Source organism: Pseudophryne corroboree, chromosome 2 (genome assembly GCF_028390025.1).
Source record: "Pseudophryne corroboree isolate aPseCor3 chromosome 2, aPseCor3.hap2, whole genome shotgun sequence".
NCBI lineage: Eukaryota > Metazoa > Chordata > Amphibia > Anura > Myobatrachidae > Pseudophryne > Pseudophryne corroboree.
Genome location: NC_086445.1, coordinates 170773849 through 170788076, shown reverse-complemented (window position 1 = coordinate 170788076; position 14228 = coordinate 170773849). Strand labels below are relative to the sequence as shown.

The 14228-nt window shown below is 46.0% G+C and overlaps 1 protein-coding gene across 1 annotated transcript in view; it reads left to right on the top strand.

Annotated features, from left to right (window-relative positions):
* FNDC3A (fibronectin type III domain containing 3A) overlaps positions 1-14228 on the top strand; it is a 591400-nt gene that overhangs the window by 65560 nt on the left and 511612 nt on the right. Inside the window, exon 2 of the mRNA XM_063952008.1 lies at positions 7564-7704. Coding sequence (XP_063808078.1) covers positions 7585-7704 — 120 coding nt within the window. The 5' untranslated portion in view covers positions 7564-7584. The remainder of the gene's footprint in view (positions 1-7563; positions 7705-14228) is intronic.

The following is a 14228-nucleotide window of genomic DNA, read 5'->3' as shown; positions in this document are numbered from 1 at the left end:
TCTTCCTCTAAGGCAGGACCTGCTGCAGCAGGGGCCCTGTCTGTTCCAAGACTTACCGCGGCTGTGTTTGACGGCATGGCGGTTGAACGCCGGATCCTAGCGGAAAAAGGAATTCCGGAGGAAGTCATTCCTACCCTGATCAAGGCTAGGAAAGACGTGACGTTGAAACATTATCACCGTATATGGTGGAAATATGTTTCTTGGTGTGAGGCCAGAGCTGCTCCTACGGAGGAGTTCCATTTGGGCCGTCTACTTCACTTCCTTCAAACAGGAGTGACCTTGGGCCTAAAATTAGGGTCCATATAGGTCCAGATTTCGGCCTTATCCATTTTCTTTCAAAGAGAATTAGCCTCTCTTCCTGAGGGACAGACTTTTGTGAAGGGGGTGCTGCATATTCAGCCTCCCTTTGTGCCTCCGGTAGCGCCTTGGGATCTTAACGTGGTGTTACGTTTCCTCAAGTCACCTTGGTTTGAACCACTTAAAACTGTGGAGTTGAAATACCTCACGTGGAAAGTGGTCATGTTGTTGGCGTTAGCTTCGGCGAGACGTGTTTCAGAATTGGCGGCTTTATCGCATAAAAGCCCATACTTGGTTTTTCACGTGGATAGGGCAGAGTTGAGGACTCGTCCTCACTTTCTGCCAAAAGTGGTCTCATCTTTTCATGTGAACCAACCTATTGTCGTGCCTGTGGCTACAAGGGACTTGGAGAATTCCGAGTCCCTGGATGTAGTCAGTGCTTTGAAGATTTATGTGACCAGAACGGCTCGGATCAGGAAGACTGAAGCTTTGTTTGTTCTGTATGCGGCCAACAAGGTTGGCGCCCCTGCTTCAAAGCAGACTATTGCTCGCTGGATCTGTAACATGATTCAGCAGGCGCATTCTACGGCAGGATTGCCGTTACCGAAATCGGTTAAGGCCAACTCCACTAGGAAAGTGGGCTCTTCTTGGGCGAGGACAAACACCTTTGCAAAGTTCTATAAGTTTGATACCCTGGCTGAGGAGGACCTCCTGTTTGCTCAATCGGTGCTGCTGAGTCATCTGCACTCTCCCGCCCGTTTGTGCGGACTTCTTCTGCATGACTTGTATATAGGACCTCACTCCGAGTTGTTCGCTCGCAAGCTGCTTTTAGCAGCATTGCACACGCTAAGCCGCCGCCTACTGGGCGTGAATCTTAGCTTATCAAAATTGCGAACGAAAGATTCACAATATTGCGAAAAGACTTCTCTGTGTAGTTTCTGAGTAGCTCGAGACTTACTCTTCCAGTGCGATCAGTTTAGTGCTTGTCGTTCCTGGTTTGACGTCACAAACACACCCAGCGTTCGCCCAGACACTCCTCCGTTTCTCCAGCCACTCCCGCGTTTTTCCCAGAAACGGTAGCGTTTTTTCACACACTCCCATAAAACGGCCAGTTTCCGCCCAGAAACACCCACTTCCTGTCAATCACACTACGATTTCCAGAACGAAGAAAAAACCTCGTAATGCCGTGAGTAAAATACCAATCTTCATAGCAAATTTACTTGGCGCAGTCGCAGTGCGAACATTGCGCATGCGCAATTAGCGGAAAATCGCTGCGATGCGAAGAAAATGACCGAGCGAACAACTCGGAATGACCACCATAGTTATTGCTTACATAAGGGTTATGTTAGTTTTCGGTGATACCGTGGCTATGTTGTTGTTCATACTGTTAACTGGGTAAGTTTATCTTAAGTTATACGGTGTGGATGGTGTGGGCTGGTATGAATCTCGCCCTTAGATTTACAAAAATCCTTCCTCGTACTGTCCATCTCCTCTGGGCACAGTTTCCCTAACTGAGGTCTGGAGGAGGGGCATAGAGGGAGGAGCCAGTGCACACCCAGAATCCAAAGCTTTCTTAAAGTGCCCTATCTCCTGCGCAGCCCGTCTATTCCCCATGGTCCTTACGGAGTTCCAGCATCCTCTACGGACTACGAGAAATAGATTTACCGGTAAGTAAAATCTTATTTTTTTATTTTCTGCCAGTGGTGCTTTGGCTGACTATAGTACATGGTGAGATTAGGGAATTCTGCTTACAAAATGTGTAAGGGTGGATAGGCTGGACTGCACGCGCTGATTTTAAATATAATAAGAGGTGCTACCATGCTGAGACTTGTAGTGCCACACAGAAAACAAAAGAGAAATTGCAGGCTAACACTCTAAACACTGAGAACATGGAGTAAAATTGGGGTTCTTAGCATCATTTTTTCCAAAAAAATATAAGCACATTAACCACGGCCAGGTGGTCTGAGTGGGTCCCTAACATTCCTAATGTTCAACTCCATAGCATGGGACCCCCCGGGCCAGCACAACACAAACATTCTAAGGGTTTACACTGGTGAGAAGTAGCAGTATAAGTGATAAAATAATAAGCAGCAACTCGGTTCTAAAAGTATTACATAGGTGAGAAGTAGTAACTAGGGTGTTGAAAAGTGTTGCATTAGTGAAAAGCAGTTTTAGGAACTAAAAATTGGTAGATTAAGTGTGACAATAGTGATGGCCAAATGCAGCCTGGCTACACCAACCCAGGGGGCCCCACGCCCCAAACTTTTCCCTAATACTGACATATTATATACATGTATCCAGGACTTACCATTCATAGTGCCTATTCCAATATGTAGCCTGCAAATGCAAGGACTATATGGGGTATATGTAATTGCGGTCGAATTCCGGCTGGAATTCGACCGTTTTTAAATTCGACACAATTCGACAGTCGAATTCCGGCCGGGGGGGTGCCGGAATTCGACATATTCAATACAAAACGGATTCGACAGTCCCGCTGTCGAAAAACGGAGGAATTGACGGATAAGTGCGTCCTGGATTCAACTTTTCCGACGGCGCAGAAATGGTTAAAAAACACGGGAAAAAATGCGTGGGGTCCCCCCTCCTAAGCATAACCAGCCTCGAGCTCTTTGAGCCGGTCCTGGTTGCAAAAATACGGGGGGGGAAATGACAGGGGATCCCCCGTATTTTAGCAACCAGCACCGGGCTCTGCGCCTGGTCCTGATGCAAAAAATACGGGGGACAAAAAGCGTAGGGGTCCCCCGTATTTTTTGTACCAGCACCGGGCTCCACTAGCTGGACAGATAATGCCACAGCCGGGGGACACTTTTATACCGCTCCCTGCGGCCGTGGCATTAAATACCCAACTAGTCACCCCTGGCCGGGGTACCCTGGAGGAGTGGGGACCCCTTAAATCAAGGGGTCCCCCCAGCCACCCAAGGGCCAGGGGTGAAGCCCGAGGCTGTCCCCCCCATCCATGGGCTGCGGATGGGGGGCTGATAGCCTTGTTGAAAATGAAAGAATATTGTTATTTGCAGAAGAACTACAAGTCCCAGCAAGCCTCCCCGCAAGCTGGTACTTGGAGAACCACAAGTACCATCATGCGAGGGAAAAACGGGCCCGCTGGTACCTGTAGTTCTTCTGCAGAAAAAATACCCAAAAAAAACAGGACACGCACTGCGATGCGCTGTCTGACAGCTCAGACGCGCATAGCCAATCAGGAGAGTGCCACGACGTGGCGCTCCCTGATTGCCTGAAGGGACCCTCACTGACAGGAGTTACGGGGGGGGTCACAGCATTCGGGGAAAGGGGTCCCATGTGTAAACATGGGACCCCTTTCAGTCCGTGTGGATCGGGTATGCGTTTTTTTTTTTTACCAAGTACGAGGATTACAAATAATAACAGGACACTGGATTTAGGGGAGTATAATTTTATTTTCAGGTACCCCAGATTCTACTTGGACAAGTGGACAGAGGTCGGCATGTGAACATAGGTAAGTATGTGTGTGTCGGCATGTGTGTAATAAAGTTGTACTTTCACGGTATGCGTGTTCTGTTTTTATTTGGGTATTTTTTTTGCAGAAGAACTACAGGTACCAGCGGGCCCGTTCCCCCCCGCATGCTGGTACTTGTGGTTCTCCAAGTACCAGCTTGCGGGGGAGGCTTGCTGGGACTTGTAGTTCTTCTGCAAAAAAAACAATATTCTTTCATTTTACTCAAGGCTATCAGCCCCCCATCCGCAGCCCTTGGATGGGGGGGACAGCCTCGGGCTTCACCCCTGGCCCTTGGGTGGCTGGAGGGGGGGGACACCCCTTGATTTAAGGGTTCCCCACTCCTCCAGGGTACCCCGGCCAGGGGTCACTAGTTGGGGTTTTAATGCCACGGCCGCAGGGACCGGTATAAAAGTGTCCCACGGCTGTGGCATTATCTCCCCAGCTAGTGGAGCCCGGTGCTGGTACAAAAAATACGGGGGACCCCTACGCTTTTTGTCCCCCGTATTTTTTGCACCAGGACCGGACGCAGAGCCCGGTGCTGGTTCTAAAAATACGGGGGATCCCCTGTCCGTTTCCCCCCCGTATTTTTACAACCAGGACTGGCTCGAAGAGCCCGAGGCTGGTTATGCTTAGGAGGGGGGACCCCACGCATTTTTTTTTCTTGATTTTAACCCATTCCCATCCCTTCCCACTAAAAACCATGCTCACTCTATTTTAGTCAGTTAAAAAAAAAAATATTCTTTTAAAAAATATATAAATAATACTTGTGTCCCTCTAATAGACAAACCAAGTACATAATCCCTTCTAATATAAATAGATATGCTATTAGCAATAAAAAAAACACACAAAAAAAACATTTTTTTTTTATTTTTTTTATTAGATTCTGCCAGCAAAGTGAGGCGGAAGGAAATTGACGATATTACTGTCGAAAAACACTAAAGTCGAATCGACATTCTTCAATTGAATATACTTTTGTCGAATTGCCGCATTTTTACCACTGCAGACATGTTGAATTTTCAAAATGTCGAATTGCAAAAAGTCGAATCTGAAAAGTCAGTTTTTTGGTCGAAAAGTACTGTATTACATTGTCGATTTTTTTTTTTGTGTCGAAAATGCCCCGTTTTTCTACATTTTCGGGAATTCGACCGCAATTGCATATACCCCTATATTCATTAAAAACACCCAAGGGCAAGTGGGAGGGTGGGCTGGACTGCACATCCTTATTTTAAACATAAGAGATACTACCATGCTGAGACTTGTAATGCACACAGAAAAATAAGATAAAATGCAAGTGCACACTCCAAAGTGTATAAGGGACTCTAATTTCTGTAATGTTATATGGACTCAATTAAATTAGGAGCAAAGGGGTGAGCTGCTGTTGCAACAGCGTAGAAATGCAGACAACGGCCACAGACCCTCCCCACTACACACACACACACACACACACACACACACACACACACACACACACACACACACACACACACACACACACTTGCGGCCAAACTGTACCCCAGATACGAGGATTATCTATGAGGCTGCAAACAAAAGTCCGAGACTCAGGCTGTACATTAATTGAATTGATTGAGCCATATGAATCTTAATTTGATTATTTGATACTCTGCCCCACTAAACATGCCATGATATATTGGGCAATATGAGGCCATTGCCTAATAATGAAGCTTGTATGGTTTCAGATTGACACCTATTCCTAAAAGGGATTTAGGGATATATTCAATTCGTGCCGGTTTTTCCGACAGTCAGAAATATAGCACTTTTCAACAGTTTTAGGTTGAATTTGCATTCGACCTATTCAATGAAAGTGCATTTTTTTCGACTGTCAAAAAAACTGTCACTTGTTGGAAATCACGTGGATAGGCGAGTTACTCGCTGATCCTCGTGTTTCTGTCGAAAATGCGTCTGTTTTCGACAATTTACTGCTGATGCAGATTTGGCTTGTAATCAAGTCGAATCTGCATTTGTCGGAATGCTGCCCATTTCCAGCCAGCATTGAATAGTGATGTGTCGGAAAGGATCCGACATCAATAGAATATACCCCTTAATAGGATCAGTGGCGACTCCTACCTTTTAAGCCCCGTACACACGGGGAGAGATGTGTGCCGTGCTATCTAGCACAAACGCTCAGCACACATCTCTCTCCCGCTAAGCACACAGCGCGATGTGTGCTAAGCGAGGGGGTGAGGGGGGGGGGGCGGCCGCTCAGTTCACCACCTCTGTGCGTGCACACCATGGGACACTTGCTGTGTGACTTTTTAGTGACTTTTCTACTGCGCAGGTGTCAAACAATTGATAATTTGCGCAAATATCAGCAATAGCTCTGAATCAGAATCAGGCCCAATGTGTTCGTATGCTGCATCAGACATAATTGAATATAATTTATGATGATTATAAATACATCATTTAAAAAAAAAAAATTATAATAGTGGTTTTGTGTTGTAAAATAATGTCCTTTATAAAATAGTTTTAGAACACTAAACCAATATTATACAAAAAAAATGCATTTATAATAGTACAATTGATATGTAATTTAGTTTTGCTTTGATGTCACTGCAGTAACAGCTTCTAGAGCTGCACAATCTGCAGTCCCTAGAAGCACATTATGGGCAATGATCTATACAGCATGGGCCTCCTGCTGGAAGCTCATATTGCTATTAGCACCCTGGACTGACCGTGCCACACAGGGGGAGGAGTCTCCACCCCCTTAGACTGCTGTGTGAGAAGAACATGCACAGCTTCCAATAGGAAACCACTGCACAGTGGCACACGCATGACAGGTCTACACACAGGGAACTGGACTGTGACTGTCTCCTTTTCCCTACTATGCCAGACCCTCCAACATGACCCGCCCCACTAGGTACAAAATGCTCTGTTTCTGGACTTCCCTCTTAATTTATGATTTCCATCACCTGTGTTGAACTAGTTAAATGATAAGAAAGTTGTTTCATCACAGGTGATGGCAATCATAAATTAATAGGGAAGTCCAGAAACAGAGCATTCTGTACTTAGTGGGGCGGGTCATGTTGGAGGGTATGCTATGCCTGTACTGCTCTTGTAAATACTCACAGTTGCAATAACACACACTGGCGGGGGTTACTTACTGGGTTGACAGACAGTGGTAGTGGTGGTGGTGGTGGTGGGGGGGGGTGCGCTTTAGCCCCTGCATAAAATCTGTCACTGAATAGCATCATTGTCAGGCATATTGGTAAATGAGGCTTCACATGTGACTGCTATTGGGCTTGTGTGTACAGTTGTCTTCCCATTGCACTAATAAGCCACAGTGATGCTGGAAGCAACCTGGCTACTCAACCAGAGTGCCAAGCAGCCAGAACTCTTCCGAATTGGTAACTTACTTGCAATATGCAGGACAATACCCTGTATGGCTGAAATAAGCTTCTTATTTAATGTTTAGGATTGGCTTCAGCAGATAGCTGGCATGTTAAAGTGGGCAGCTTGTCCGGTGTCTGTTTCTTATACTCTGTGTGTCTCCCTTTGCTGTTCATGTAGACTTTGTGCCCATATCCAGAGATCACTTGTAGTGATCTACTTCTTGCTGGCATGCCAACTTTGTTTAGATTACTATTACAGGTGATGTAAAATAGCTGAAGTATGAGTGATACCATGTCTGCCAACCTTTGTGTAATCTGCTTTAACGTCATACTATGAGAGCTTTATGTGTATAGAAACTTATGAAACACAGTATAATAGATGCTTTTTTTTAATTTTAATGACTGTTTTCTGTTTCTCTTCCTGGGCAGGGACTAAAGCCAACCTTGTAAATGTATGTTTTATCCATGATGGCAGAGCATCATCCTCTTCCACTGGACAGCACTCAGCTGCTGACAACTGAGATCCCTCTACTTCCAGCACCTATGGTTAATGGAGAAGGCGGCCAACAGGTTAGAGATTCTATGTTGTGAGTGTGCAATGGCAGTTACACTTCCCATCTATAATGGTGATCTGTACAAGTGTCACACATTGGGCTTGGCATAATACACATTAGATGGTCAAGTCATACGTGAATATGATATCCTAATATTAGTCATGATGACAATCCAATAACTGATCAAAGTGTTGTTTAAATAGCACCTAGCACCTATCACCTATCATCTCAGCCATTTAAGTATAAGTGGCCTAGGCAGTGATGTCACTTGGCTCGATTCAATTCAGCGCGGAATGAATAGTGCCGGGACTTAGCTCCCGGTGCTATTCAATTCTGCGCGCTGTCATGTTGTGGCAGGCTAGTTTCGCGGACTAAACAGGGTGTTTAGGTGCGAGAACGTGCATTCTCCATCTAAAGTGCCCACCGCATGCTATTTTGTCCACGACCTACATTTTGGCGTGTTTCTGCTCGCATCCCTGGAGGGGTGTGAGAAGAAATCCTCTAGTCGGGGATTGCAGTGCGCTGAATTGAATAGCTACAGGAGCTCCATCCCGGCGTTATTCAGTCCGCACAGAATTGAATCAAGCCCACTGATTCTTAGAGAACTCTGAAGGAATATTCAGTGCATTTCTGGATCATGGTTCACCAAGGTAGCCTCTAGCAGGGTACACAGCATAAGAAACATCATACGATATTTTGTTCCGTTGCAGATCGGAACAGTCTATTGTACACATTACATTGGGTGTACCCACAATTCGTCATTGAATTGTCCCCTTGGATGGTGCTGCACATCGAATGGGACAATTCCACGTGCGACGCGAGGTTACATGCAGCGTGTGATGTTATGTTGTGCTGTCATACAGCTGATTGTTTAGTGTGTGCACTGGATGCAATGTATCGGTAAATTGCGCAGCCGGGCTGCACTTTTGCATGGTGTATACCCAGCTTTACTCTGCATTCCCATCTCCCTGTGTAATAGTATTGGTTATCTTGGGGTATGTTACTTTGTGTCCACTCGATGACGCCACAGAAGAGCACGGAGTGGCAGTTTGCCAGATGACCGCAAGGTTCTGCCCTTGTAACAGAGAGGACACATTTCTTCACTCGCTTCATTGTGCTGATAGTGTATTCTGGTTTATGTTCCGCTGACTTCACAATCTAATTTGGTGACTGAGAGGGTGACGTGCAAGGGATCACAAACTGCGTACAGTGGAATCAAATTTGGTTTTCCCGATTCAGATTCAGTTCCTTATTGTATATTAAAAGTTAAATAGATCTGTCTGTGTGCGTGTGTTACTTCCAATCTCTGTCACTGACATGTAACCAGCAGAGCCAGCTGTATTCCTCCTCAGCCCAGTTGTGGTAGTACAGCTACCGCTGGCAATCCAGATTTTCAGGAAAAGCTCACTTAGAAATTATGTGTATTTGCACATATTCAAAACAAACATTCTCGTTAAATCATTTTATATAGAAAATATAATTTATGGGCCTATGCACATGTATTAACGTGAAAAGGAATGACCACATTGCTTTACTATGTAATATTAAAAATAAACATCCACTGTCTCTAGTAATAGTATCAATATCTAGTAATAGAAACAAATACATAATAAACCTACTCTATAAAACTGAAGACTGATAAAAATGTCATTGCTTTAGTGCACGTGCAGGTTGGCCCTTACATTCTTGGAGTGGGCCAGCCTAATGTAAAGCCATCATTTTTACCATTGTCACCATGCCCACTCCAGCAGCCTGCCACATACTACCAGCAGGGCACATGGTGGCACCTATACAATAGGTTTAATCCACTGCACTAAACTGTCTGTGGTCCCTGAGGTATGTAACCATGCAATTTAAATAAAAATCATACATGCTCTGCACTCGCCGAATTCACTCCAAACTATATTTCATTTAAATTCAGGGAATGTTTGTTCTGAAATATTGCAATCATTTCTCAAGCCGGCCAACTCCGTCATAGTCTCCCCTTCTTCCCTTCTGGACAGTCCCTACACTGACTCGCACAAACATGAGAATTGCTGTACATCCTCTGCCGCCAGGTATCACGCAGATTTTATGCACAAATGCTTTTGCTTTTTTCATGGGTTGAGGTCTGCTAGCACATAGGGGGTCATTCTGACCTGTTCGCTCGCTGCTTTTTTTATGCAGCACAGTGAACGGGTCCCTACTGCGCATGCCAGGCGGCCGAAGGCTGTAGCAGGGATGCGATAGCCTCTGCCTGATTGCAGGCAGAGGCAATTGCTGGGCGGGAGAGGGCGGAACGGCGTCGTTTGGCCTCCGTTTCGTGGGTGCTTTCCGGCCAACGCAGGCATGGCCGGACCGAACGGGGGCGGGCCGCAGCGGCTGCGTGACGTCACACGCAGCCGCTGGGGAGCGATGAGTAGCTACTCTTGAAGTGCAAAGGCATCGCCGCTGTGCGATGCCTTTGCACTTCTGCGGGTGGAGGGGGGGGGGGGGTCGGACTGACATGTGGGGCGGACTAGCCTGTGCTGAGCATCCCCCCGCATGTCAGGGAAGATGATCGTAGCTGTGCTAAATTTAGCACAGCTACGATCAACTCGGAATGACCCCCATAGGCTTAAAGAATACGAAAATCCCCCAAGCATATCAATTAACGAGCACTTTGGGAATCAGCTGATGAGAGTTGGCTTACATATGGTAAAAATGGGGTGCAAGAGAAACTGTGACCACATAATTGTGTTCATCCAACTGGCAATGCCCAAGGCGAAACGCACGTTTTGGAGGAGGGATGCTCTCACTGTGTATGAGCGAGAGTCAACAGCAGCACAGTGATTAGCCCAGTCTATTTGGCACTTCTATTCTAATTACGATTAGGTATTTTTCGCTCCACTCTGTCACACTGGATGGTCATCTGGCTATGAGATCCTCAACTGATTTCTGACGTCAGGGTTCATCCAGATCCACTGCCCTAAGTGTGCACACATGCATACGCTCTCTGGGGGTAATTCCATGTTGATCGCAGCAGGAAATTTTTAAGCAGTTGGGCAAAACCATGTGCACTGCAGGGGGGGCAGATATAACATGTGCAGAGAGAGTTAGATTTGGGTGGGTTATTTTGTTTCTGTGCAGGGTAAATACTGGCTGCTTTATTTTTACACTGCAATTTAGATTTCACATTGAACACACCACACCAAAATCTAACTCTTTCTGCACATGTTATATCTGCCCCCCTTGCAGTGCACATGGTTTTGCCCAACTGCTAACGAAGTTCCTGCTACGATCAATTCAGAATTACCCCCTCTGTTCACTGCATACAGAGCGATATCGCTCACCGGCTATTAAATACACTTACACTTAGCAGGAAAGAGCATAGATCCCTGCTGCTCATATACCATGTACACATGTGACACTTCAACTACTTTTTCTCTTAAGCTGATACTGGATTCTTTATTGCTTCTATGCAGATGATTAGGGGTACTTTCATTGACAGGAATACCACATAGTAGATGCTTCACTGATTTACATCAGGATCTCTATACTGTGAACAGCAGATACCACCTTCACTTATTCTCACATTAAGCTGTGGAAGCAATACGCTCACATATTGGCCCTCATTCCGAGTTGTTCGCTCGCTAGCTGCTTTTAGCAGCCGTGCAAACGCTAAGCCGCCACCCTCTGGGAGTGTATCTTAGCTTAGCAGAAGTGCGAAGGAAAGGTTCGCAGCGCTGCTACAAAAAAAGATTGTGCAGTTTCAGAGTAGCTCCAGACCTACTCCTAGCTTGCGATCACTTCAGACTATTTAGTTCCTGTTTTGATGTCACAAACACGCCCTGCGTTCACCCAGCCACGCCTACGTTTTCCCAGCCACTCCTGCGTTTTTATCTGGCACACCTGCGTTTTTTCACACACTCCCCGAAAACGGTCAGTTACCACCCAGAAACACCCACTTTCTGTCAATCACTCTGCGGCCAGCAGTGCGACTGAAAAGCGTCGCTAGAGCTTGTGTAAAACTACATCGGCTTTTGTGAAAGTACGACGCGTGTGCGCATTGAGCTGCAAACGCATGCGCAGAAGTGCCGATTTTGAGCCTGATCGCTGCGCTGCGAACGAAAGCAGCTAGTGATCAACTCGGAATGAGGGCCATTGTTCACTGCCCAGTGGCACACAATATGCAGCAGCTATCCATCTTTAACACTATTTTACCTGTGATATGCTATTTGACAGTTAACCTGCGCTTTTCAAATACCTGACAGTGAATACAATTGTATTTTTCTGCATGTATTTAGGAGGTATACTTGAAGAAAAGATTATTATAAGCATTAGCCTCTTTGACCCCCTTATATTTTGACTGACGCTTGGAATATGTGCATATTGTGGAGTACCTTTTCATTTAGAATCAGCATTTCCTGTACCTTTTTATAGATATTTAAGTGCTGACCAGTATTCCCCTAAACTTGAAATGCATTAACAGATTAATGTTCATCAGCAACTGCTTTATGTTGTTTTTACTGCCAGATTTTCTGGAACTGCCAGTTTTTACAGAGATTTTTTTTTTTTTTACTGACCATTTTAAAGTTATATTTATTTCTCCAAATTTGTCAATGCATACAGATTTTTTTTGCTGGCCATTGCCTCCGCTAGAAGAGTGTCGGATTTGGGTGCCTTGTCCTGTAGTTCCCCATATCTGATTTTTCACCGTGACCGGGCGGTTCTTCGAACTCGTCCCAGATATTTTCCTAAGGTGGTATCTTCGTTCCACCTTAACCAGGAGATTGTGGTTCCGGCCCTGGTCTCTCCTGACTTGTCTTCCAAATAGCGGTCTTTGGATGTGGTACGGGCTCTCCGTATCTATGTGGAGAGAATTGCTTCTATTAGGAAATCTGATTCTCTCTTTGTTCTGTTTGGTTTTCACAAACGTGGCTGGCCTGCTCACATGCAAACTTTGGCCAGATGGATTAGAATGGTGATTTCACATGCTTATGTGAAGGCTGGTCTATCAGCTCCTGCTCACATTACGGCCCATTCTACTCTGTCTGTAGGACCTTCTTGGGCGGCCCGCCGTGGTGCGACCCTTGAACAATTGTGCAAGGTGGCAACGTGGTCCTCGGACCACGTTTATAAGGTTCTATGCCTTCGATATTGCCGCTTCCCAGGATGCTTCCTTTGGACACGGGGTTCTTGTGCCCGCTACAGTGCGTCCCCTCCCATAAGGAACTGCTTTAAGACATCCCCAATGTCTATCCTTGTGGAGCCCAGTGTACCCCGCTGCAGAAAACGAGATTTATGGTAAGAACTTACCTTTGTTAAATCTCTTTCTGCGAGGTACACTGGGCTCCACAAGGCGCCCACCCTGACGCACTTAGCTTCTTTGGGTTGGTGTGGATATAGCCGCTGACACTTTCTCCTCTCTGGAGAGTGTGGTGTTTGTGGCAACTTGTAGTTGTCGTCTCTTTTCCTTGCTACTGCATTGGGCTGGTTAACATAACTAAGCTCCTGTGCACGGAGGCGGGGTGATATAGGAGGCGGCGCTATGCATCTTGGGAAGAAAGTCAAAGCTTTTGAGCCAGTTGGTGCTTCGGATCAAGATCCTACTCTACACCCCAATGTCTATCCTTGTGGAGCCCAGTGTACCTCGCAGAAAGAGATTTACCAAAGGTAAGCTCTTACCATAAATCTTGTTTTTGTTCACCTGCTCCATTTTAATATACAGTATAACCAGTAAAAGTTATGTTTTTATAATGTACACACTAGTGGGCTCCCCCAGAACATAAAATACTTTTATAAGTTTTATATTGTTCCGTGATGGATTTAACCTATAAGCAGAGCTGTAACTAGACTTTTTGGCGTTCTGTGCCAGAGAGAGAATTGGTGCGCCCCCCATTTTTTTCAATAGGGACATAAGGTGCATGCCTCGTGGTGGAGGGGCATGACAAGATTGAGAAAGCACATGCTATGATGCCCACCTCACATCTATATATATCAGTGGCGTGCGGTGAGGTCAGTGCCTGGTGAGGCACTGCAGCCATAATGTCCTTCGAGTACCGCTGATGACTCTTACAACCGCCGAGCCAATGCCAGATACTGGCAACGCCCCCGCCAATGTCCGCAGCCTGTCTGCTCATCAAACTTGTGATGAGCAGGAGGCTAATATATTGTCAATTTTTATACATTTATGGGAAAGAGAGAGGAAGGAATATGGGGAGATGGAAGAGAGAGGAGAAGTATGGAGATGTGAGGAACAGGGGGAGACAGGAGAGAGGAGGAATAGGGGGAGACAACACAAAGGGATAGAGGAGGAATGGAGGAGAGGGCATACACAGAGAGAGGAATAGGGGGAGAAGGAAGAGAGAGAGGGAATAGAGAGAGAAGCAAGAGAGAAGGAATAGAGGAAGATGGGAGAGAGAGAAGGAGTAGGGGGAGACAGGAGAGAGAGAGAGAGAGGAGGAATAGGGGGGAGACAACATAGAGGGAGAGGGGAGGAATGGAGGAGACGGCAGACAGCGAGAGAGGAATAGGGGAAGAAGGAAGAGAGAAGGAATAGAGGGAGATCAGAGAGAGAGA